This window comes from Salmo salar, chromosome ssa26 (genome assembly GCF_905237065.1).
Source record: "Salmo salar chromosome ssa26, Ssal_v3.1, whole genome shotgun sequence".
NCBI classification, from domain to species: domain Eukaryota; kingdom Metazoa; phylum Chordata; class Actinopteri; order Salmoniformes; family Salmonidae; genus Salmo; species Salmo salar.
Genome location: NC_059467.1, coordinates 18,149,035 through 18,176,307, shown reverse-complemented (window position 1 = coordinate 18,176,307; position 27,273 = coordinate 18,149,035). Strand labels below are relative to the sequence as shown.

Sequence of the window (27,273 nt, the reverse complement as noted above, 5' to 3'; positions counted from 1 at the left end):
GTCACATGGTCTTTATGTGACATGGGGGAAGCGGTTAGTAATCAGGGAACGCCTTGTTTTTACACTGACAAAATGTTAACTACCTTCCTGCACTTAGTACATTTCTCGCTCTAATCTCGACGGTGCAGCTGCTGCAACATGGCTCCAAGTCCTGTATCATTCATGTGCCAATGAAAATGTATATTTTAAAAGGTCCACACTGGGATATGAGAGGAGGCCTAGTTCAATTTCTCCAGCGCATTTCTCCTTTTTCGTCAGTTTTCCAAATAATACAGTTGGCCCCATGCGAAAGGAAGGACGAAGGAAATTCAAGCCACAAAAACCACACACATAAGATATAAAGTAAAACTTTATCATGACATACAAGTTTAAAGCCCTGAGAACCATATCTTTATATTACTAATATGAACAAAACTGAATGTGTCAATCACTTTGGAAAAGTGCTCCTCTTTTAAATACAATCAGCACAAACCAGTTTTACAAGCATTCACATCCCAATTTTGTTTTAATCAAAAGAGAAAACTAACATCAGTAATGTTATTATTATGGACATAACAACCGTACAAAAATATGCACAAACCCCACAGATTTATATACGGAGCATTATACAAGCCAATAACAACAACTGATAAATGAGGTATTCAATAACCACTTACATATGCACTTGTATTACACAGATCAGGTTAGATTTAAACAATTAACAATCTAATAAAATCCAAACCATCCAAGGACAAGGTTAGGCAGACTTTCAACTTCACAGTTTCCTGAGTGATGTGACCTTGCCTGTAACTGATGACAAAAATCAAAAAGCAACAAAAAACCGAACCAGTCTAAAATAGCATTTAGCAAGTCACTAGAGACAGCTTTAGGGTTGTCAGAGATTTGCATTTGGATGTGTCCCTCAGTATACATGCCAATTGCATAACTTCAATATCAAATGCAACAATGACAGCAGCCCAATGCCCTGAGGTAAGAGGTCTTCAAGAGCTCACACAGACACACAATTGTAACCCACATAAGCCTGAGCTGTAAACTGAATTCCCAGTGAATGTGGTTCTAACCTGTTGCCCACCCTTGTCATGGTGAGGTCTTAGAGGACAGCACCACCTGCAGTCTCCTACATGGCATTACATGGTTGTTTCGCATATTCTGAACTTGCTCTCGCACACGCTCCCTCTCTCATGCAAAGGCTGTAAGGCTACGCTGTCAGACAGTCATTGACTAAACTGATTGGATAGAAAACAGACATTTCTGTTTAAAACAGTGAGAAACAAAAAGGGTTTTAGTGACACCACCTAAGTAATGAAGCTAACTCGGTCCATCAGAAGAAGAAAAATCAACAAATAAATAGCATACCTTGGTTTTGAAACCAATAACATGAATGTTGAATGCCTTAAATGTCTGACTGAATTCATAAAGATAATGGAAATAGTTTACTCGTCAAAGGATTAAGCTTGAAGATAACAGTCATTCCTAGCAGAGAGCTCCTGAAAGGTTCAATGGTCTCTCACAGCAGATTAAGGCAGCAACTACATCTTTCACCTTTATTAAATGTGGACATATTTCATCACGAGGGATTGCAGGTGTCTCTTCAGTCATTGTATATATGTTGTGGTGGTCCTGTAATCCTGACCGGTGGTCTGCACCACAAAAGCCAACAAATAACAGCTAAAACACAGCTTACTAGGGAAGCAGGTAGCCTAGTGGTTAGAGCGTTGGGCCAGTAACCGAAAGGTTGCTAGATCAAATCCCTGACCTGACAAGGTAAAAATCTGTCGTTCTGCCCCTGAACAAGGCAGTTAACCCACTGTTCCTAGGCCGTCATTGTAAATAAGAATTTGTTCTTAACCGACTTGCCTAGTTAAATAAAGGTTAAATTTAAAAAATGAAAGCAACAAGGCTGCCCACTTCAGAGATAAGGGGGTAAAAGGTTTAGAAACAGTTAAACGCCTCACATTCAATACAGATAATGCTAGAAATTCATTTATTCCAAATCATGTTCTATTAAAAATGCTGAGAAATTACCTGAACAGTTTGAGAATGGAAATACTGTAACAGTGGATGTGTCGGAGGAATTTGGGAGGCCTGAACTTTGAATTGAGACAGAGAAACCAGTTGGCGAAACAGCTACCCCTTCTCTGTCTTATTCAATGTAGAGGTTAGGCCAAAGGGCTTTGTGCATCACACACTGTGCGACTGCAGCATAACTCACTGAGGAATATGTCAGGTGATGCGTGCCATGCCAGGCAGAACCATACCAGTCTCAAGACTCAATCACAGGTAAGCAAAGGTCTGATTAAGATAAGGAAAGCAACATAACTAGAGCTGACAACTTTAACAGCAGGGACTAAACTGTATCCCACTGTATCCTACCTAGTGGTTCAGCTAGCCCATTCAGCTAACTCACAGCAGCTAGCCCATTCAGCTAACCCACAGCAGCTAGCCCATTCAGCTAACCCACAGCAGCTAGCCCATTCAGCTAACCCACAGCAGCTAGCCCATTCAGCTAACCCACAGCAGCTAGCCCATTCAGCTACCCACAGCAGCTAGCCCACAGCAGCCTGGGCAGGGAACAGGGCTAGTCTTTGGTATTCAACTGTGCACCGACCAGAGGCTACCACACACCAGAGGATTACGGTGTAAAAAACTGGTCACCCGATTGTACACATGCAGAGCAATACTCAAATAGATTTAGTCTCATAAAACGCAGTATGAAGTAAGCCAGAGACAACAGGAGGAGAGCAAGCCCATCCCAGTTCAGCTTGGTATAATAATGTGTCCCCAAGAAAATCCAGCAGTCAAGTCTCTACGTATGTAGTCCAGCATTCCGGAGGAGTCCACTCCTGTGGACCGTTGCTCGTCACAGGGACTCAAACCACCAGGTCAAGTCACGCTGGCTTTGCAGCAATGAGGTATGTAGTGTACGTCTCCTTCTAGAGAGTCTGAGGTATTCTTTGAAGACAGTCTGTTAGACTTGCGCATTCTTTCGGTGGGATCCTTTTTTAAATGACAAAGCGAGTCCATAATAAGAGACTTCACGATGCTTCCTGAGAAAGGCCCCTATCCCAAACGGAGAGGCGAATAGGAGGTTTGAAAAGGTATGTGGTTAAAACACTTCTGGTCTGCCAGCGTTGGAGGAAAACCATTGATGGGTGATGTCTCTCCTCTCTGCTGAATTGAACTAGGGACACACTGATCCCAGAGAAGGGACCAGAACACCGATCTCAGAGCAGGGACCAGAACACCTTCACTACCTTTCTGATTATTAGCTAGATAGATGCGGGGTGGTGAGTTTGGGGCTTGCTAGTCCTAAACAGATCGGCGGATCAGTCGGCTCTTATAACATCACGTGTGTGATAAAATGTCCAAAGCCAATTCTGATCCTCAAAGCCCTTTAGACACAAGGCCCATCTGCATCTAGAGTTAGATTGAAGATTAAGTACATTCCAAATAGGCTGAATGAGTGGGTGACTCCCTGGTATTGATTGTGGGAGTGACTACTGTATACGAGGTATTACATGGCGATCTGTAGGAGCAATAATGTAGCGCACTCAGAAGTAAGAAGGCTACGGACTGTCGTCATGGCAACTCGAGCGTTGTGATAGGGTATAAATGCGTAGGAGGTGTGCCGAGTGAGGTTCCGTTATGAAATGCCCCAAAATTCCCCTAATTTCAACAAGATCAAAAAGGATACAAAAATAAAGTTAATTCAGGTGAAGTATACTACAGCTCCTGAGGTAAAGATACCACTGCAGGTTACTTGATTTTAGGTATGTAAAAAGATAACTAAAAAAATAATATGAATAATATTTCAACAAAAAAAAATACAAACAAATGGCAACAAACAAAATCATAAAATAAAACTCTTCAAGTTCAGTTGTGAACACCTGTCAGTGGGTTTTGGCTGAGCGCTTTGATTGTGTTTAGCATGCATTTGGTATAAGAGTCTGTGTGTGCTGGGTGTCTGAAATGCATGTGTACATGTGTGTCGAGTGTGTAAAACGCATAGGTGTGTGTGTGTGGGTGCATGTTTTCTTGAGATGTAATTGGGTGTGTGAATTGTGTATTCATAAAATGGGTAGCCAAGGTTGACAGGAGCGATGAGGTATTTGTTGTGCAACAGTTTTTTTCTTATCGATTTATCAATGTACTGTGTTCATGCTAGGCCTCGGTGGTGAGGAAAAGCCTGGAGAGTGGGTGGTAGGGCGGCCTGAGCTAAGGTGAACCACTGGTGGAGGGCTCGGCCGAGCAAGGCCCCTTGGAAGAGGAGGAGCTTGGACTGTGGCTGTGAGTAGAGGTGGCGAACCCAAACCCAGCGCTGGGTCCAGCTGGGGGCACTGTGGCCGCAGTGGACACGCTAGTCCCTGGTGCGCCTGACTTCTGTGCAAACAGGGTTCCTACAGGACAGAAGGACAAACAGAATATTACAGCAAGATAAACAACACAGCCAAATCCGTTTATTCCTGAGTGCATGTACACGTACGCTCACGCACGCGCACACACACCTGAATAGAGTGTGCCGTTGACCTCCACAGACACACTGATGCTAGCAGATCCATTGGTGGAGATGCTCAGAGCCATGTCCTGCTGCTTCTCATCTGGAAAGAGAAATAAATAGGAAGTTTAAACCACTGTGGGCAGAAAGAAAATCCAGAACCTCTGACCAATAAAAAAATATATATATATATCTCCCCAAGGGAAAGGACGCAGAAACATGGGAACTAGAATCGAACTCTCTTTATTCATTGTCTACACAGGTACTGTACAATAACATGCAGTAAGTGAGAATCGGGTGTCACGCACATTTCCTTGTGGGTGTCTTGCAGCATACATCTGCATAACCCACTGAGGAGAGAGAAACACAATCATGTCACAGTGACCCCAGGAAAACATTCTGCACTTCCCCCTCTCAAAGCTTTTATTGTGTAGTAGTCATAATGTGTTGATTGTTGTACTCGCAAACACACATGCAGGCTGCACCTCTACTGTGTGAGTGAGTGAGAGTGAGTGTGAGAGAGAAAGAGAGACGTGGGGAATAACCAGCATGTGATAACATTAAGGCACCAAATAAAGCATGTGTTACGACGTACATCCAAACAGCCACAGGCTGAGCTGAAGAGGCGCAGGTCAGTGAGTCAGCTAGCAGAGTGGCTTGGCAGCCTTCATCTCTGTTGTGCAGTGACCGCTGCGTTGCCTCTATAATGGCTTCTAAATGTCATCCTCTATCTCACGGGGGAGCTGAGGAATGGGAGTTGGAGAACTGTGAGGGTATCTGGTGTAGGCGGTGTGTTTTTTCATGGTGCTCAGAGAGAGAGTCAGGCAGAGGGAACTTCAGCGTGCATCACTAGCGTATTTAAATGTAAGCGTTTCATTGAGAAAATAATTACTAGTGCATATCAGGCATTACTCCAGTCTCGAATACATATAGAATGTACTGTATGTGTCAGATACAAACTGACTATGATATGTAACTGTATAGAGTGCCCAGGGGGAGTCAGCCTGGGCACGTACCTCTAGCGGTGGCGCTGTTGCCCAGGCGCAGGTTCATGGGGACCTGGGAGGCCATGACAAGCAGGTTGTGTTGGAAGGCCTGCTGCATCAGACGCTGCTGCTCCTCTGCCAGGCGTGCCATCTTCCTCTCAGGGCCCTCGCCAGTCTCCAGCTTCTCCCTCAGCTGCTCCAGAGTGGCAGCCCGCGCCAGCCCTGCCACCTGCTGCTGCCCCAGCGCCAGGGACATGGAGGAACCACGAGCCGCTGCCATCATGGAGGGGGTGATCTCTTCTAAAGAGAGGCAGGGTAGGAGAGGTAGGATATGTTACTTCCATGGAAACAAAAATATGAGATTAATTTCAGTATCGTAAAATATGAAGATTTTTTTGTTGATAAAATGACAATTTAACATGGTAAAATGAGGCCAAAGAAAGGGAGGGAGATCTGTTGAAACAATAACTACCTATTTTAGAGAAGAAAAAAAACCACAGCAATTATGTGGGCCATTACACAGTATTTTCTGTAACTGAGCCGCATTCCAATAACATCAAAGGCAAGATCAGATAAGAAAAACAGGTAATGGTAGTGATCAAGCCAGATCCTATTGATGTGGACAGCTGTAATCCAGGCTGGCCGTAAAGTGTCCTGCTGTCTGTGGGAAACATGTTATTAATCAGTAGTAAATGGTTAAGAGACAGTGAACAGCCCAGGGTCAAACCCTCAGTCACACTCAAGACGCTTTGATCACAATGGGAGTGCATAGCACATCGATCATCACACAATCTACAGTACAACACATACTGGAGAACAGTGGAGGCTGCTGACGGGAGGACGGCTCATAATAATGGAATGGCATCATACACATGGAAACCATATGTTTTGTACTTTTAGTCCTTTTTCTCCCCAATTTCATGGTATCCAATTGGTAGTTACAGTCTTGTCCCATTGCTGCAACTCCCGTACGGACTCAGGAGAGGGGAAGGTCGAGTGCCATGCGTCCTCCGAAACACCACCCTATCAAGCCTAACTGATTCTTGACACTGCTCCCTTAACCCGGAAGCCAGGCGCACCAATGTGTCAGAGGAAACACCGTACAGCAGGCGCCTGGCCCGCCACAAGGAGTCGCTAGAACGCGATGGGACAAGGACATCCCGGCCGGCCAAACCCTCCCCTAACCCAGAAGACGCTACGCCAATAGTGCACCGCCTCATGGGTCTCCCGGTCACGGCCGGCTGTGACACAGCCTGGGATCAAACCCAGTGCCTTAGATCGATGCGCCACCTGGTTGGCAGAAACCTTGTGTTTGATGTATTTGATACCGTTCCACTTATTCCGCTCCAGCCATTCCCACGAGGCTGTCTTCCCCAATTAACGTGTCACCAACCTCCTGTGCTGCAGACATTCCATAACACAAGGCCTGCCAATGAAAGTAAAGTATGTAAAGTACAAAATACTTCTGTAAAGGACCATGAAGAAATCAGAGCATTTCTTCTTGTAATAATACTCTCTGTAGACTGTGGTGTCGAATCCTTTCCAGACAACTCAAGAAAATTCTCCTGTAGTTCCTAACCATTGCGACAGAGGGCGCCACGGCACTATGGATATTTCTTGAGGGTTGTGCTCTGATCAGTCTGATGCAACTCTCACTTCGATCTTATTTGAACCCAATAGACACCATGGGCTTTGTTTTCCTTTGGCCAAGATGCCTACTGTGTGTTTAATTGCAGTATTTATTTGTATTAATACATTTATAATTATTTATTTTCCAATCTTAACCCTTAATTTCCAGTCATTTATTGAGAAGTTGTTGATCCTTTAATACTCACCTTTTTTGAGAGTGTGGACGGGTGAGGCCAGCAGGCCGTTGAGGCTCCCAGCGGCCCCGGCCCCCAGTGCAGACAAGTGCATCTTGGGAGGGGAGAGGATGTGAGGGGCTGTGCTGGGGGAGAAGCGGAAGAGGCTGCTGCTGTAGCTGGGGCGACGGCCCTCCCGGCGGTTACTGTCGATTGCCGCCTGAAGCTCGCCTGGGGAACTTAGACCTTTCCTCTCACACTCAAAGGGATACAGGTACTTCATGTACCTGAATGAGACAAACATTAAGATGGAAGATAAGATATGTCATTTAGCAGACCAAAGAAACTTAGTCATGCGTGCATAAATGGTCTTCAGATCAGAGTACACACACACTATATTAGCAAAAGTATGTGGACACCCCTTCAAATTAGTGAATTCGGCTAGTTCAGCCACACTCGTTGCTGACAGGTGTATAAAATAGAGCACACCGCCATGCAATCTCCATAGAAAAACATCGGCAGTAGAATGGCCTTACTGAAGAGCTCAGTGACTTTCAACATGGCACCGTCATAGGATGCCACCTTTCCAACAAGTCACCATGAGCAATGCCAAGCATCGGCTAGAGTGGTGTAAAGCTCGCCACCAATGGACTCTGGAGCACGCTTCACCATCTGGCAGTCTGAAATCTTAACGCTAGAGCATACAATGACATTCCAGACGATTCTGTGCTTCCAACATTGTGGCAACACTTTGGGGAAGGCCCTTTCCTGTTTTAGCATGACAATGCCCCCGTGCACAAAACAGAAATGGTTTGTCGAGATCGGTGTGGAAGAACTTGACTGGCCTGCACAGAGCCCTGACCTCAACCCCATCAAACATATTTGGGATGAATTCGAACGCTAACTGCAAACCAGGCCTAATCGCCCAACATCAGTGCCCGACCTCACTAATGCTCTTGTGGCTGAATGGAAGCAAAGTCCCTGCAGCAATGTTCCAACATCTACTGGAAAGCCTTCCCTGAAGAGTGGAGACAGCAAAGGGGGGGGGGACCAACTCCATGTTAATGACTTTGGAATGAGATGTTGGACGAGCAGGTGTCCACATACTTTTGTTCATGTAGTGTTGATGCCGTGGCAGAGAGGTCAAATAGCTACCTAACAGAGACCATGGTATGTAACAGCCTGAGTGTGCAGTAGCATTAGCAGCATAGGTATTTTTCTACCTCATAAACATTTATAAAAGCGAAGAGCATAATGGAGAGAAAGAGAGAGAACACACTGAGGATCAATACGGAGTGAAGAGCACTATCCATTAGATAAGACCAGTGGACCGTTGCTGCTGGAGAGAACAGGCAGGCTGAGTAGGCTAGCATTAAAAATACATAAAGGTTCATTAAGGCTCTCTGGTATACAGGCAGCAGTGTAGACAGCTAAAGCCCTACACAGGGGCTTACAGAACGCAGAGCGCTCGCCCCTCAGTGAAAGCCCACCTCAATTGTTGTGAACTCTGACCCAAATCCCATCACAAAATCTATTGGATCAATGGGCTCCTCACACGTGTGATGTAATGGATGGAATGCAGCGAGAGAGGTGAGAGTTTAAAGAGGGATGCGTGTACACACACACACACACACACACACACACACACACACACACACACACACACACACACCTCCCCCTAGGGTCAGGATGAATGGACACATGCAGACAGACACAGCCGTCATAGAAAGAGAGAGACACAGATACACACCATAGAGAGAGACTTACTGTGTGCGGAGGGTGAAGGCAGCAGAGGTGATAGAGGTGGGCAGGCTGAGGCCCTTGGTGATCTCTCTCCAGATCTTCTTGTTGATGACCTCCACCAGGCCGCCCTTCTCTGTCACCAGCTTGTAAAGCATGTACAGGTCCAGAACCTGCTTGGCCATGATGGGGATGCGGTTCACTGGAGTCCCTGAAGGTAGAACCACACACATCAATATGGACCCAAATATCCTGTTAAAGTGACATTGCTGAAGGAGCTGGTGTGGATGAGGAGATTTGTTGCACGTTTTAACCTAAAAAAAGTGAACATTGTTTTGTTTTTTTAATCTGAATATTTTCAGAGCACTGTAACATGCTTTGAAAAGTTAACTGTAACAGAAATGGTACGCGATCTTCTATTATTGAAAGTACATTTTCACCCTAAATTGTTTGCTGAAACAAATACCCAGATGATATTGTTAATGCTCTCGGTGACAGAGGCCCATAACTCAGAGAGCCGGTTGAATTAGACTGCTAAACTAATGACAAAGAGAACATATTAGCCAAGTTAAGGAAAAGACAGCTGGACCTGGAAAGAGGGATTTGCAAACAACAAAGTGAACCTGCTCCAGACTTTTGATACAGATGCATTAATCTTGTTAACAGCTTATCTGCAGTAAAGCGTGTAGAAAGTGTGTGTGTCGGGGGGGAGGGAGGTGTAACCCTGGCCTAGAAAAAAGTGCTACGCGCCACTCTCCAGTCCCGACATGTCGGGGGGGGGGATTGTAGGCCTGCTAATCTTTGGGCAGCGGGGAGGGGGAGGTGAGCATGGATAGCCTGGTATAATAAAGCTTATTTAGGGGATTGTGCAGAGTAAATCCACACCCCTCTGCTGTTAGCTGTTGTGCTAGTGCTGCCCGGGGCCTGGTGCAGAGTGGCTGCTGACTAGAGAGGACGGCCAGGCGGAGGCCAGGCCAGCTTTGTGGCATAGTGGTTAATAGCAGCCAATCCTCCCAGCCTCCGCAGGCTGCCAGCAGATCTAACCTGGAATAAGACCCATTCATGTATTTTTCAAATAGCAATGTGATCAGGCCTGGAGATTAGCCCTGGTCCTGATTCAAAGTCTCAAGTAAGCAGCAGCCAGTCAGTCCCCTCCTCCAAGGCACAGGTTGTCTTTAATTAAACCATTAGAATCATTGGCTCTGACTGGAGGACACATGGGCTAGCTTATGTAAGTGTTGCTAACTAACTCTGGGGCGGGGCGTGGCTGCAGAGGCATAACCTCATCTCATGTCAGAGAGGAACATGTGTTATAAAACACTGTAAACCCTTACGACTAGGGTTGCATATTTTGGGGAATATTCAGGAGGTGGAAACTTTTCATGGGAATTAACAGAAATATATGCAAAATTAATATTAATACCATTTAAATGTAGATGTTTTTTTGCATTGGATATATTTACCATATCATATGGAGACAGAAACATAAACCTTTTACTTTATCATAAGTAGACATAATTGCAAATGATTAAATCCTTCCAATAGAAATAAAAAAACAATTTAGTTACGAATTGAACTTCAATTAAATGAGTTAACTTCATACGGGATGATTTCACTGAACAACAAAAGGGAATATCGAATGATCCCCAATGATCCATCGCATCTCCCAAAAACATTTTCAACATACATCTGTAAAATGATAACTGAAGCTTTAGATTCTAGACTGTCTTCCTCTCAGGCTTCCATGTTTTCTCCCTGGATCTCCTCCTCAATGTCCACCTCTTGAACATCAGACTGAGGCCTCATCTTCACTGTCACTTTCCAACCTTGTTGAGGATAGCTCGTTGTCAGGCTCAAAAAGCCTCAAATTTGTCCGGATAGCCACCAATTTTTCAACCCTTGTATTGGTCAGCCTGTTGCGTGCTTTAGTGTGTGTGTTCCCAAACAAGGAGCAGTTGCGCTCTGAGGTGGCGGATGTTGGTGGGATTTGGAGGATGATGGAGGCAACAGGGGAAAGAGCCTCAGATCCACAAAGTCCCTTCCATCAGGTGGCTGATGAGATATGTTGGCACGACTGCCAAATTGCATCTCCAACCCAAAGCCCTTGCTTGGAAGTATATTTTGCCAGATTGCCAAGGACCTTGCCCTCATCCAGGCCAAGGTGGCGAGACACAGTAATGATGACACCATAGGCCTTGTTGATCTCTGCACCAGACAGGATGCTCTTGCCAGCATACTTGGGGTTCAACACGCTTTTTGATGCATTTCAGAACTGCAGTTTCCTCTGCTTGGAGCAACAGTGAAGTGGGCAGGGCAGTACGGATTTCTTCTCTTACATCTACAAGCAGAGTCTAAACATCAGACAGGATGGCATTGTCTCCCTCAATCCGTTCAATGGCTACTGCTATAGGTTTCAGGAGTTTCAGGCTGCTTACCACTCTCTCCCAAAATACATAATGCGGGAGGATCCTCTTGATGGGGCTGTCCATATCAGCAGACTGTGATATGGACATTTCTTGGAGATTCCTTCCCCTCCAGGAGACTGTCAAACATGATGACACCACCCCAATGAGTGTTGCTGGCCAGCTTCAATGTGGTTCTCTTATTCTTCTCACTTTGCTTGGTGAGGTAGATTGTGAAGGGTCATCAAGTTATAGCAGCAAACCTAACCATGTCCTTGGCTCTCTTGTAGAGTGTATCCATTGTTTTCAGTGCCATGATGTCCTTGAGGAGCAGATTCAATGCATGAGCAGCACAGCCAATGGGTGTGATGTGAGCGTAGGAGTCCTCCACTTTAGACCAAGCAGCATTGTCTGTCACCAGTGCAAATACCTTCTGTGGTCAAAGGTCATTGATGACTGCCTTCAGTTCATCTGCAATGTAGACTTGTGTGTCTGTTGTCCCTTGTGTCTGTGCTCTTGTATAATACTGGTTGAAGGGTGGAGATGATGTAGTTAATTATTCCTTGCCCACGAACATTCGACCACCGATCAGGAGATGACTGCAATACAGTCTGCTTTCTCTATGATTTGCTTGACCTGCACTTGAACACTGCATCCAGAAAATGGAGTACAAAGCATGTCTGGTTGGAGGGGTGTATGCTGGGCGAAGAACATTCAGAAATCTCTTCCAATACGCATTGCCTGTGAGCATCAGAGATGAACCAGTTGCATACACAGCTCGAGCAAGACATTCATCAGCATTTCTCTGACTACGTTCCTCCATTGAGTCTGTAAAGATTAGAAAATAATGAGTAAAAAAATTAAAAATACAATTGCATGTACAAATAGTTAAACAGTTAGATTAAACAACTCCTTTGTAAGATAAGTTAACACTCCTCAGATAATTAACACTCCTCAGTTAGCAGGCTCAAGCAAGCTAAAACCCACACGGTAGCAAAAACGAACTAGCAGGAATTATTTTAACACACTTTGCTGTAGGCTACTATTTACTAGTTAACAAAAAATCATGTGTCATAAAATATATTCACCCCACCCAGTATTGTAATCAAAATGTACCAGAAAACATGTAGTCCTTGGCTCAGTCAGTGTAGTTGTGTGGGCTCAAGAGCATCTCATTAGTGTGCAAATTCCCAGGATTAACTTCCCATGGAACATTTCCAGAAAAATTCCTTGAAATTTACCAGAAAGTTTCTGAATCTTTGCAACCCTACTTACGACTAAAGCCTATATACAGTAGGCCATCAACAAAGCCAGCGGTAACTACAGCTAGCTAAGATAGGAAATCAAAATCCACTACACCTACGAGAGTGGGAATAGTCTCAGCTTTTCCCGGAATTCAACTTTCTGATCTCATAACATGAACTTTAGATTGTCCATGGCCGCTAGGACATATCAGTTTCCTGTAAGATTGAGGAAGTGCCAACAGCCCAATAATGTGTCTGAAGTCCTGTCTCTGTGTGGTGGATGAGATGACATCAGGCAGGATGTTTGATTAACACAGGGAGCATGGTGTCACTACCACCAGCCACCAGAGAGAGAGTGACGAAGATGGGCTGGGTAGAGGGTAGATAGAACAGGAGCCAGTAGCCCAGCGCTTCCAGAACATACAGCCTATCAAAAACAGAAGGAATGTGGTGTAAAAGGCCAGCCTGAGCCCTGGTCAGGCCACAGTTATTTAATGCAGCGCTGCAAGGACATCAATCCTGCATCAAACAATTAGTACAACTGTAGGGGTCAGAGGTTGGCCAGGGGTTATTGATGTCTGAATTAAAGTGCAGGTCAGCAAGAAGCCGTTTTCATACACAGCCAGCCGTATGTCCCCCTGGACAATGAGGCCAGAACAGATAAGCACAATAGACCTGACCTGCACTGACAACCCAGCATTTAGGCTTTAATTCACATCAATGCCTCTATTCCATTCCAGCACACTAATATCAATGTTAGGAATAGGACCATCAGGAAGCGATGTAGAGACGTGTTTTTTTTGCAAGAATCACTACATTAATTTAGACAATAGATTTTTTTACTCTGAAGCAGATATTCTGCCTGCGTAAACAAAATACAAACGCTACAATAAACCTAGCGCTACAATGAACCTAACGCTACAGAATCAAATGAACACGTTTCAACAGGATCTGCTGAAATGTGAGCAAACTGCAACAACCCATTTATGAAAATGATTAAATGACGTAATTAACCAAAGCCCCTTCAGCTAGACTGGAGGAGATAGAGAAACATTAGTGAGAACTAACAACCTACCAGTCTTTGGTGAGAAACATCTGTTCTAGCTCTTTTAGGCCTGTGGGCACAATCACTTTAAACACGTTTTAATCTGGGAAACACAACCCCAGAGTCGGTCGATGTAGAAATGAGTAGCAGAGCAGCGTAGCCATGATAGCAGGCCACATATTGAACAGCTGAAGCATTAGCTCATGCTAGCGTTAATGTAGGCCACTATTGGCTGCTTTCTCTCAAAGGGCAGCAGGGATTTGTCCACTGCAGCACCGAAACGATTTGTAATTGGCTACAGGCTTCACCTCCCATCATCCTTTGCCCTGGACTGATTTCCCCCCTGGGACAGGACCATCAGGAGGCGAGTGATTAATGGCTGTGGAGGTCAGAGGTCATGGTGGTGGGAAGTGCTGTGGTGGTGAAGGCTCCCTGAGCCACTCCCTAACTCCTTCCTCCATTTGCAGTACTTCCAGTGTTCAGACAGCGCCAGAACCCAACAGAGAGAGGCCCATAGGGGCAGGAAGGGCCAGGAGGCAGCCACCTCTCACCCCACTGGGAGGGAGTTACAGTACAGTAATTGAGGCACTATTGTCAGTAGTGGGCACAGCCCAGCTTAGAAGACACTACACTGGATAGAGAACAAGATCAAAAAGAGGGAGACCAGCCTGCTGCAGTCTGAACCAGTCAGTTAGTGAGTCACAGTTCCAGGAGAGAAAACAGAACATTTAAAAACACCAATGAGACTGGTGTTGAAGCATCCCCTTGTCACATGATAAGTTTAACCCCCTTCCCCCTGCACCATCCACACTGCCCCCTACAGTTCCAAGGATGCGTTCCATCTCCATGTGACAAAAAACAAGGTCATTACATGATGATCCCTGACCAATGTTTTTGTAAAACACCTGTCTGCATTAAAGAATTCTATAATAAATAAATGAACTGGCTCTTATGCCAGCATCGTAAATTAAATGTAGCTGATTTCACATCACTGGCATTCCAGCTGACAGGGGCTGGGGGAGAGGAGACAGGAAATGCATTTTATTCAGAATGTGCTGCCACGAGGTGTGGGGTTTCACTACCATCCACCTCTTCGGAGTGAGGGAGGAGGAAAAGAGGAAGGAAAGAGTGGATGGAGAGAGGTGAGAAAGAGACAGAAACAAGAGCAGGCAGGAGCGCATTTATAAGCCCATCATTATCTAAAGGATATATCGCTTTCTGTGGACCCCCCTCCCCCTTTCTCTATATACACACGCCCCCCCATGCTCTGAGAGGGGGAAGGAGCGGATGAGGTGGATGGGACAGCCAGCTGGATAAAGACTGGATTACTGCTATAAGGTGTCAGCCAAAACACAAATGGCCTCTGCCTCATGTCAGCGTCCTTTCAGAAGATCCCCCCCAAACCCCTTTGGATCCACCCCACCACCAGCAATATCCCAGATTAGACCAAACAAGGGCCTGCAGCTCCCCACCACTGTTCTGTTCTGCCTCAGACCCACTACAGTCTACAAGCAGCCCTGACTGCTCCTGCTGGATGTTTAGTTTACCCAGGGACCCAGGCCATTTGGTTTACATGTTCATATGTTGAGCCTGGTATTGTCAGGGCCTGCTATGCTGCTGCTGGAGCAGCGTTTGTTTTATTTGTAATGCCGGGCCGAGGGACATAGAAGGTAAAGTCCAGCGACGGTATGGAATTCTTCAGCTATCTTTAGTCTGGGGAGAGCCATTCATATGCATCACATGACTGACCAATTCAGATCAAGTGGTACAGAATATGTATGTGGACACAGCAGCCAAACAGCCCTCCTATCTATAGCGAGAGTTAAGATTACCCCCTATATATGTAGGAGGCCAATAACACCAGGCAGGCGGGGATATAAAAGCACAGCTGGTGCCGGCCAGGCCCCGGGGGAGGAGGGGGTAGTGTCTCATGACAAACCATAAAAAAGAAATCCCACAACAAACATTTGAAGAGCAAATTGCAAAGAGACCTTCCATTATATGTTAAACTCAATACACAACATGTAAATCACTAGATTGAAGCCTGGGAATGAGAGCTTTTTATTTATAGGACAAATCTTTTGATACGTCAAGTCTCATCAACAGTAACAACTCACGGAGTAGCCCGTGATCTGGCTGCAGTCCAAAATGGGGACGGTAATCTCGCTCTCTCTCATTGGGAACTATTAGTTCAGTAAGAAGATCAGCGATAAAGGGGTGAGAGAAGGAGCAAAAGAGAGAGGGAGAGAGAAAGATTAAAAAGAGAGAGGGAGAGAGAGAGAGAGAAACATGACTCCCTCCTCTCGGGTCATAAAGATGGGTCACCTGGTGAATTGGGGGAGGGGGATTGAAAGAGTGGAATGTGGATAGCGCAAAAAGTGAGACGGCCACTTCAACTGTAACCCAAATCCTTTTGGTCCCTCGAGGCCGGGGCCTGGCTTGGACTACTGGCTGACTGGACTCTAATCAACAGTCCATCAGATAGAGAGGTGATGAGGCGGGGGGGGGGGGGTCTACCCCACATCTCCCCTGCAGGTTAACATGGCCAGGGAGACAGAAGAGATCTTGCCCAGATCTCAAATCCCTCCATCTCAACCAAAGATCAAACCACTGCCTACACTTTTACATTTGTATTCAGTTTCAGTAGTCTAACATAACCAAAATGTGCTGGCAGGTAAATCTGTCTATTTTTTTTTGTGCAAAAATTGGCTTGGTGTTGAAATTTGACTTGAGCACATTACTAGACGGCTTTTCGATCTCCACTGTGCTTCTACGTTTATTCTCCCCGTCAAAATATAAAACGTCATCATTCTCGCCTGAGGTAATAGAGAGAGACAGGTCTGAAATCAGCTGCTCCTCAAATAACAGAAGAGCTGGGCTGCCGCAGTGACCACAGAGGTGGCCAACTAGAACAGGGCTGGTTTAGAGGGTAGGTAGGGGACATAAACCTCACCACCGGCAGGAGGACCACTGACAGGGTCTCAGTGGACCTCTGCCCTCCCCACCCTTCTCTTTATAACACAGATACCTGCTCCAATCAATGGACACCCAGATTGACAGATAAAGCCATCAGCTGGCGAGCCCCATTTGGAGCTCAGCAAGAGGTGATCAATATAGGAGCATCAGCTGCTGTGGACAGCATATGGTTTGGAGGAGAGGAAACCAGGTACCCCTCACAACTCAATACAAAACCCTCTCCATGGTAACTGCTGATTGTTTAATTCCTGCTCAAGGTTCCAGTCTCCATACATGGGCTGACATTGTAACCTAGAGAACGCAATAAAAAGTAGAAGGTCTAGGATCGATCCTGTAGCACTGACTGTGTGCGTAAATGAGTACGACACACACTAAGGTTGTTTTGTTTACTCCATGTGTAACTCTGTTGTTGTATGTGTCGAATTTCTATGCCTTATCTTGGCCAGGTCGCAGTTGCAAATGAGAACTTGTTCTCAACTAGCCTACCTGGTTAAATAAAAGGTGAAATAAAAAAAATAAAGGCTCTTTTGAGACATCCTTCATCCACCGACATTAGACATCTGTCATTCTTTGTTTCTCTTGAAAACACAATGTGTACCAGTACATTACTGAGTCGTATGTAACGGTACTATACACACCATACTGTATGTCAGCGCAGGGCTATTATGCTGGTGAAGATCTCCTTCGGGGGCCGTTAACTATTTCAGTCCATCCATCACTGGATTGCAAAGGAGAGGAATCCCATCTCCAGTGCACACAGAACAGGACAAAGAGAGAACTATAGAGATGTTACATTAACGTTACAACATTCAGATTGAAACCTTGTCAAATAGAGAAGGGAATCGTCACAGCTCTATTCATTCTGTTTCTGTCTGCAACGTTTACATCACTGAATACACCCCACAACCAAGTGGATTGATTCAGGAAAGGATAGGAAGGGGTGGGGTAGAAAGAAAGACACAAAAACATAAAAAGGGCGGGCCCCTGATGGTGCCGAAACTAAACAAATAAGAGAGAGTAGATTCCCATGGAGCTAACATCAGGAAAACACCAATTTCCTTTGGTTTTGAAGTGGGGGAAAACAGAGGACTGATGGGTCTGCCTGTGGATGACCCTGCATCTAAATACGGCTTTGTAATTTAGGCGGGCGAGGTTTTAAAATTACCCAAGACAATCTCAGACTAACATATCAACACGCTGACCACATCATTGATCAAAGAGAGAGAAATGTCTGCAGCTAAGAATACTTGTCCTTTTTGGCATCTGTCTAGATTCTAGAAGGCATTTATTATAAAGCAGTGGCTCTGACTGCGCTGGGCTGGGGTTGGCCCTGCGGTTCCCACCCTTTCCTTCCTCAGGGGCCCACTCTACTCTGCCAGCCCATCCCCAGCTCCTGCCTGGACCAGCCCCAGACCCAAATTGCATCTCAAATAGCACCATATTCCCCATATATTGCACAGGTCAAAAGTAGTGCTCATAGGGCTTGGTTCAAAAGTAGTAAACTATATAGGGAATAGGGTGCTGTTTGGGACACACCCCCAGTGTCTTCCCCAGTGACGGATCGCTCATTTCCAGGGGAAATGAAAGACTGTGGCCTTGTTTCCACACATGCAGGCCTGATGCCTCCCTTCACTCCACTCCCCCTCTGTAGTTGTGGCACCCTCTCCCCCCCTCTCCTTTCCCAGTGCCTCCCCTGTCTGTCGGTTACCTTAATCCCTTATGCCCTCCTCCCTCGCAGTCCAGACACGTGGCGGTCTTTCCCTCGTCTGCTGTCCGTCAGTGTTCACCCTATCAAAAAGGTGGGCCCCCCCCAGTTTTAGGGGCTCATTAATCATTCTCTGTAGGACAGGAGGCCCCTTAATCCAGCCCCTCCCCCCACCGCCTGCCCTGCGCACTAACCTCGGCCCCTATCCCCCACGGTCTTATCAAGTTTCAGTGGTTGTAACTGTAGCACAATAAACAGAGGGAAAAGGGGGTGAAGAGAGGAGCGGGGGAGGGAGGAGGACAGACAGGGGAGATTTTTCAGTACCATCACATTTCTATTCTGGCCCCAGTCACTGTTCTTTACAACCATGTTTCACACAGTTCTCATAAGGAACTGAATCTGTGAGCTAGTCATCTATATAACGTGTTGCTACACTCATGGTTTTGAGTTAGTAGTGTAGTGAAACCAGAATGAAATTTAAATAAATGGTTTCTAAATCAGTGTACCATATGAGTAGCCTGACGTTTACCACCTCTCAGACCAGCGAGGGAGGTTAGAGTCAACAGGTTTGGAATCAGTTGGAAACCATTTTGCTCACACAACACCTACTATAATAGTATGGACAGATGTGCTCATATGACAGTGTGTGTAAAACTCTCAGGCAAGTCATTTCCAGAAACTGTTAAATGAAAATAAAGCCCCATTAAACAGGCCACAGAATGTTCCCATTGTAGCTCTGTTTTAGTGTGTGTGTACGTACAACACAGCGAGCCTCCCTGTCCTGTATGGGGGGAGTGTGAGCTCTGTAGTGTGAGTGCTAGCCCTGCTCAGTGGTAATATAATGCATACATGGATCCCCAAGAGCCCATTCGTGGTGTAAGTGGAGAGGACAGAGCACTCCGTCTCTGGGTTACGGTTAGGGACATCCTCACGCCCCCCCGCTGGGCAGCCACTGTTCCCACGCCGCTACACTACGCAGCGCTGGCCGCCGACACATCGCCAAGCCAACGTGGCTGGCCCTCAGTAAACACAGCTGACTGACCGACAGCCTGGTAACATTAAGGCGATTAGGGCACAACTACTGTCAGCCTCGAGATTCAGTCACTAGCCAATAGGCCTGGCTGTGCTGAGGCAGCTGCCGGACCTACTGTAGTTCAAAGAGAAGCAAATCCAAATCAATTCAGAGTTTAGTCGTCACATGCACAGGGTCGCAGATGTAATTGCAGAGTACAGTGAAATTCTTAAGCTCAGAGTTCCAACAATACAGGTTAAAAATAAGTGAAAAGATAATAATAATAATAATTATAATAAGTAAAATAATAGAATAGGTCACACTATATATACATATATATATATATATATATATATATATATATATTATATATATATATATATATATATATATATACACACACACACATATACATATATATATATTGAGTGTACAAAACATTTCCATGACAGACTGACCAGGTGAATCCAGGTGAAAGCTATGATTAATTGTCACTTGTTAAATCCACTTCAAAATCAGTGTAGATGAAGGGGAGGAGACAGGTTAAATAAGGATTTTTAAGCCTTGAGACAATTAAGACATGGATTGTGTATGTGTGCCATTCAGAGGGCGAATAGGCACAACAAAAGATGTAAGTGCCTTTGAACGGAGTATGGTAGTAGGTACCAGGCGCACCGGTTTGTGTCAAGAACTACAACGCTGCTGGATTTTTCACACTCCACAGTTTCCCAGGGGGGGTTCAACTCAATATCAGGAATGTGATCCTAATATTTGCTATACTGTGTATATTTACAACTAGTTTTAAATTCTATACAGATGCTGCAAAGTGCGTAAACAAGGATACTTGTCCATAGAGTGACGAGTGAGTAAGAAGAATACATGTCCATTGGGGGGTGGAGCAAGTAGCTGACTAGTAGTGGCTATTCACTACTTTTGACCCGAGCCCTACTTTTGACCTGTGTCCTGGTTAAAAGTTGTGCAATAGTTTCTGGGAGAGAAAATATTGACCAGTCTGTCAGTTTCAGCCATGATGCAAAACAATCATCAGCTCAGTTTCTCTCCAGTCCAGTCCTGACTGTTCTGGTTAAATGGCACAGACAAGGCCGGCTTACAATCAATCTTTACTACGGAGAATTTTCCTATAATAACCTTAGTTAGCTCTTACTCCAATAGCCAAACAAACCCCCAGAATCAGGTTTTTTGACGCATCAACTTACTACAGTATACTCAACACTACACCATGTTTGGGCGGTAATACAGTCGTGCCAAAAATATTGCCACCCTTGCACTTTTTTCAAATAACTCACAATTTCCCCCAAAAATAAGTTGAAATTGAACAAAGTATTTGGTCTCCACAATTCTTTATTTCACTGTTAATATTACAGAAACTTTGTTTTTGATTCAGAACTTAATATATTCATTTAAATCAGAAAATAAACAAACAGAAATGGCATTGACAAAATTGACACCCTAGACTTAATATTTGCTAGCACAGCCTTTGGTCAAAATAACAGCAAACAAGTAACCGTCGATGAGCTTTCTGCACCACTGTACTGGCAGTTTGGCCCACTCCTCTTGTGCTAATTGCTCCAGTTCTCCCAGATTTGAAGGGTGTCTTCTCCTAACTGCTGTTTCCAGATCTCTCCACAAGTTTTCAATGGGATTTAGATCTGAACTCATTGCTGGCTACTTCAAAACAGTCCAGCGTTTTGTCTTGAACCATTCCTGGGTGCTTTTTGAAGTGTGTTTGGGGTCATTGTCCTGCTGGAAGACCCATGACCTTTGACGGAGACCCAGCTTTCGAACAATGGGTCCGACATTGTGCTCCAAAATACCTTGGTATTCACTTGATTTCATGATGCCATGCACACGCTCAAGGCAACCAGTGCCAGAGGCGGCAAAGCAGCCCCAAAACATCACTAAACCTCCATGTTTGACTGTAGGGAAAGTGTTAATTTCTTTGAAAGCTTTATTTTGTTTTCTGTAAACATAGATTGTGCTTTACCAAATAGCTTTAATTTGGTGTCATCTGTCCACAGGACATTCTCCCAGTGCGAGTTGAAACTGTCATACCTTGTGTCTGAAGGTCAGCTTGAATGTGTGGCAGTTGACTTAGGTGCTTTCTTCACCATTCGAATAATCCTTCGCTGCAATCGTCCATCAAGTTCTCTCTTGCGGCCATGTCCAGTGAGGTTGGTTGGCTACAGTGGCATGGGCCTAAAACTTGTTGATAACATCACATACGGTGGAAACAGGAACATCAAGGTCTCTGGAGATTGTCCATGCTTGGCTATAATCGTGCGTCTGACCTCAGATAAATCTCTGGTTCTCTTTCTTTTGTCCATGCTCATTGCAGTACACACAGTGACCCAAAACAGGAGAATGAGTCCTTTTTTCTACTCAAACTGGTTGAACACGTGATTTTTATACTGCATGAACTTTCAACTCACCACAGGCGAGTTCAATTCCAACGTAAATGAGAATCACCTGGTTGACATTAATTATTTCAAACTACTTCTAGAAGGTGCCAATAATATTGTCCGGGACATTTTATGATTTCTTAGTGGAATTAGCTAATATTTAGTAAATTATTCCGAATTTTTTGTTTTGTTCAACTGCACACCAAAAGACATTTGGGGTCACTTAGAAATGTCCTTGTTTTCCATGAGAACATACATGAAATTAGTTGCAAAATGAATAGGAAATATAGTCAAGACGTTGACAAGGTTATAAATAATGATTTTTTATTGAAATAACAAGTGTCCTTCAAACTCTACTTTCATCAAAAGAATCCTCCATTTGCAGCAATTACAACTTGCAGACCTTTGGCATTCTAGTTGTCAATTTGATGAGGTAATCTGAAGAGATGTCACCCCATGCTTCCTGAAGCACCTCCCACAAGTTGTATTGGCTTGATGGGCACTTCTTACGTACCATACGGTCATGTTGCTCCCACAACAACTCAATAGGGTTGCGATCAGGTGACTGTGCTGGCCACTCCATTATAGACAGAATACCAGCTGATTTCTTCTTCCCTAAATAGTTATTGCATAATTTAGAGCTGTGCGCTTTGGGTCATTGTCCTGTTGTAGGAGGAAATTGGCTCCAATTAAGCGCCGTCCACAGGGTATGGCATGGCGTTGCAAAATGGAGTGATACCCTTCCTTCAAAATCCCTTTTACCCTACAAATCTCCCACTTTACCACCACCAAAGCACCCCCAGACCATCACATTGCCTCCACCATGCTTGACAGATGGCATCAAGCACTCCTCCAGCATGTTTTCATTTTTTTCTGCGTCTCACGAATGTTGTTCTTTGTGATCCAAACACCTCAAACTTAGATTTGTCTGTCCATAACTTTTTTCCAATCTTCCTCTGTCCAGTGTCTGTGTTCTTTTGCCCATCTTAATATTATCTTTTTATTGGCCAGTCTGAGATATGGCTTTTTCTTTGCAACTCTGCCAAGAAGGCCAGCATCCCAGAGTCACCTCTTCACTGTTGACGTTGAGACTGGCGGGTACTCTTTAATGAAGCTGCCAGTTGAGGACTGTTTCTCAAACTACACACATTTGTCCTCTTGCTCAGTTGTGCACCGGGGCCTCCCACTCCTCTTTCTATTCTGGTTAGAGCCAGTTTGCGCTGTTCTGTGAAGGGAGTAGTACAGAGCGCTGTACGAGATCTTCAGTTTCTTGGCAATTTCTCACATAGAATAGCCTTAATTTCTCAGAACAAGAATAGACTCATGAGTTTCAAAATAAAGTTATTTGTTTCTGGCCATTTTGAGCGTGTAAATCAGACCCACAAATGCTGATGCTCCAGATACTCAACAAGTCTACAGAAGGCCAGTTTTATTGCTTCTTTAATCAGAACAAGTTTTCAGCTGTGCTAACATAATTGCAAAAGGGTTTTCTAATGATCAATTAGCCTTTTAAAATGATAAACTTGGATTAGCTAACACAAAGTGCCATTGGAACACAGTGATGGTTGCTGATAATGGGCCTCTGTACGCCCATGTAAATATTCCATTAAAAATCTGCCGTTTCCAGCTACAGTAGTCATTTACAACGTCTACACTGCATTTCTGATCAATTTGATGGTATTTTAATGGACAAAAAATGTGCTTTTCTTTCAAAAACATTTCTAAGTGACACCAAACTTTTGAACGGTAGTTTATGTGCCCATTATCAGTAAAACTTAATCAAAACCTATTTCTTTCACTTACTTGCTGTTTCGTTGTTCAGTCGTTTCATTCTCAACCAGAATTTCTATTGAATGCCATTTGGGTCTTTGCATTTCAAAAAGACTGATGACTGCATGTCACATAATTTAATGCGTTCATAATTTTTTTATGTAGTTATTACACAATCACTTGTATTTCATATGGCACAACGATTCATCGATATGTATGCTATGATGCTGGTAAAGTTGTCTCACGCACCTACAGTGCAGGTCATAAAAAAAAGCTAGCTAGCTCATGGATGCAAACAATGTTCTTCCTCAAAAACATAGCAAAATGACAATCTGTTTCAGTAGCTATAGTTAGCTAGCTAACTATAAAGCTAGGTGTCATCTAAAATAACCATAATTTATAAGACCGTTCTTATTTGATTAATGGCGGTCGGACCCATCTATGTGAAGCTAGCCACAATAGTGGAATTTGCGGTTAGCCTTCAAAGTATGTCATTGACAGTGATGCAAATTAATACAAATAGTAGAATTATGCCATCATTCCAACCTTGTTTAACGTTATCTAGTCTAAATATGGCACAATTCCACCAATAGTAACCTTCTGCATCACTTTCAAATAGGGACTTTTATATTGAAAGCAAACCGCTAATCCTTATTGTGGCTAGCTTCACAATACATAAACTGGTCAGGTCGAGCCTCACTAGGCAGATGAAGCAAGCTGGCTGCTTATAACGTTATCTTTGGGCAACAGGGTTAAGTAGCTGGCTAGCTATTGATTTTCATGAACTGAAGTTTAATAGGGGAACAACAAGTGGCTACCTAGCTAATACTTACTCACAAGGATTCCTAAATCATTGCAAAGAATAGTGAAAATGACTGCAGTTTCTACTGGTCATTGTTTTCACGGTGGTTGTATTGGTGCCATCTAGGTACCAAGCTAAAGCTAGCTAGCTACCCTAGAAGTTGCGGTTGAACAAATAATGCTTTATTACCTACACGGTATTGTAAACATATCGTTCGTGGCCGGTGTTTGTAGACTTTTTTTGTACAGTTTTGACAGTGCTACTGATAGTAGTGGTGGCGCTTGGCTTGCACGTGCAAATTCAGAACACACAACACTGTATAATAGAACTGTGTTATTTGAAGTGTCAAATTAAAAGCTTATTTAACACATCAAATAGTGTTATTGTCAAATAGTGTTATTTGACGTCTATCTTTTTTGACACGCAGAAACCCAAACGGTGTTCCATAGTATGTCGTGACGCAAATAGCAATGACGCTATTACTGTGTAACTCCGGTAGGGTAACATCTGAATAATAGCGCACTTGGTAACGTTAGTGTGTACCAGTGCTCGACCAGTCGTGAAAGCCAACATCACCCATGACAGAGAATGGTTGATTGTCAAGGGCAATGAATTCCATTATCTTGGCATTAATGGATTTCGCCTTTGAGTAATCTCGCTGAAATGTTCTTACTCTTTCAAATGACTACTCAACTTGTTGACTGCTCGATCTTTTTTGATTAATTGTGCAGCAGTCTTATGGCTTGGGGGAGACTTTTGCACCTAGACGTGGCGCTCCGGTACCGCTTGAGAACAGAGAACTGTCTATGACTTGAGTGACAGGAGTCTGATAATTTTTTGGGACTTCCTCTGACAACGCCACCATATACTAGGGTATTGCATACATCTGACGGTATAATTTTCAATACAATTTTAGGGAGTTAGGGGCACGGCTGCGGGGGTGCATGCTATGCCACTGCTTATAAATATAAGAAATCTAAGATGTCAAATAAATTATATCCTGCTCTGGGCTCCAACTATTCATTTGGTTTGCTAGCGAAGTGGCTAGATGTCAAGATCAAGCTTCTTGGTTACAGCAAAGACATTAAACACTTGTCTTAACCCCTCTCTCTCGCTCTGTCCCGTGATTGCCTCAACAGAAGTCTCTCACACTTGCTCTGTCCATCAGACCTAGGCACCATTAATCATCTCAAGTGGACAGCGCTGACAGGCATTTGGCTGCTTTGCACTTGGGTTTTTTTCTTCATAAAAGTGCCCTTTTCTCCTACAGTCTCCCTTACCCCCTCCCTCCCAGCCCCCATCTCAGAGCAGGTGGTGAGGGAAGGGTGTCAAATCAAAAACAAATCACACATCTGCTTAAATTGAAGCCTTTAAGACGGTTAATAGCAACACAACAGTGTCAAAGTTTTTCACCACGTTCCCAATCGGGGCAAGAAAGCAAGAAGTGAAATGGATATGATAAACAATAAGGCTACAGGAAAACACAGCAGCTAAACACTGAGTCCTCAGCCACCAATTGAAGAGGAAATGCTGTTGCTGCTACTCTAATGTGGGGTGCATCAATAGGCCCATTGGGTGTAAGACAGCTGGTGAAATTCCTCAACGAACACACACACAAAACACGCCTGTTTTTAGGCACACAAGGCCAAATGTGATTCTCTCGCAAGCTTCCTTTCAGTTATTTCCCACTTCCCAAGGACTTGGGGGGGGTAATTGCTCCTCCATTTGGGCCTCTCAGCCTTCCCATTTCCTCTTTTCTTCCCCCCCCACACTCGCTTCTCCAACTAACATTGTTTGATCAGCTGTACTAATATATTCTATATCTAAAGAGTGTTTTCTCCCCTACTTCAAAACACGGTAATATAATTAGAAAACATTTTTGACACTCAAAGAACTGAAAATGAAATGCAGTATCCAAGTATAAATCTGTATTTTCATTTGATAGTGCAGCAGAAGCCACAAAAACAAAACAAAAATGGAGTACTGTCCCTCCAATTGATCTATAACAGGGCCAGACAATTTTTTCAGAGAGATCACCGGCCTGGTCTGCGAGGCAAGCGGCTGAGGGCTGCATCTCACGGTAGTCCTGGGGAATGTGTGTTGTGCTGCGGCCCTGTTCTCACAGCCGAGTGGGAAGACAGCCAAGCAATTTGTTCTCCATGATTAAGGCCCCGATTTAGGAGACAGCGGAGGTCAGCCAAGTGCCGCTTATTGAAGTAGAAAAAGGAGAGGGGGGGGGTTGTTTCTCTCTCAGGCCACAAAGAGGTATTGACAGGGTAGCCAGGTAGGTGAAATTCTTTGCTGCACCATGGTAATGACGGGATAGAGAACATCTCAGCTAAAAGCATTGACCTTCTGGTTCTAGAATGATCCTGTGAGATCATCAATAAAGCAGCCTGGGGGTTATTACTCTCTCAGTGCATCTTATTGGAAACACAACACAGCTTATAAGTCAGGACTCACCCATCACAATTATCTTGAATTACTTTTGAATAACTTCTTTGACTCATCACATACGCTGCCGCTGCCGCTACTGTTTACTGTCTGTCACTTTATTCGTTTGGATACACCTACTCATTCAAGGTGTAATCTTTATTCTTACTATTTTCTACATTGTAGAATAATAGTGAAGACATCAAAACTATGGAATCATGTAGTAACCAAAAAAGTGTGAACTTCTCTAGGCTAGATGGGATGGTAGTGTCCCACCTGACCAACATCCAGTGAAAGTGCAGGGCGCCAAATTCAAACTACAGAATTCTAAATATTTAACGTTCTTGAAAATACACATGCAATATGTCAAAATAAAGCTTAATTTCTTGTTAATCCAGCTGCGGTGTCAGATTTCAAAAAGGCTTTACGGCGAAAGCAAAC

General features: G+C 44.3%; 1 protein-coding gene across 3 annotated transcripts in view; it reads right to left on the bottom strand.

Annotated features, from left to right (window-relative positions):
• Positions 1–331: 331 nt before the first annotated feature.
• The window catches only part of LOC106587208 (AT-rich interactive domain-containing protein 3B), a 74,468-nt gene continuing 47,526 nt past the window's right edge, over positions 332–27,273 (bottom strand). The window contains exons 5-10 of one of the 3 annotated variants that reach the window (XM_014175354.2): positions 9,051–9,234; positions 7,317–7,570; positions 5,512–5,778; positions 4,804–4,845; positions 4,506–4,598; positions 332–4,397 (exon numbers count right to left, since the gene is read on the bottom strand). In XM_014175354.2, coding sequence (XP_014030829.1) covers positions 4,216–4,397; positions 4,506–4,598; positions 4,804–4,845; positions 5,512–5,778; positions 7,317–7,570; positions 9,051–9,234 — 1,022 coding nt within the window. In that variant the 3' untranslated portion in view covers positions 332–4,215. Of the gene's footprint in view, positions 4,398–4,505; positions 4,599–4,803; positions 4,846–5,511; positions 5,782–7,316; positions 7,571–9,050; positions 9,235–27,273 lie in introns of all 3 variants that reach the window. The other 2 variants (XM_014175353.2, XM_014175355.2) reach the window with 2 other exon arrangements.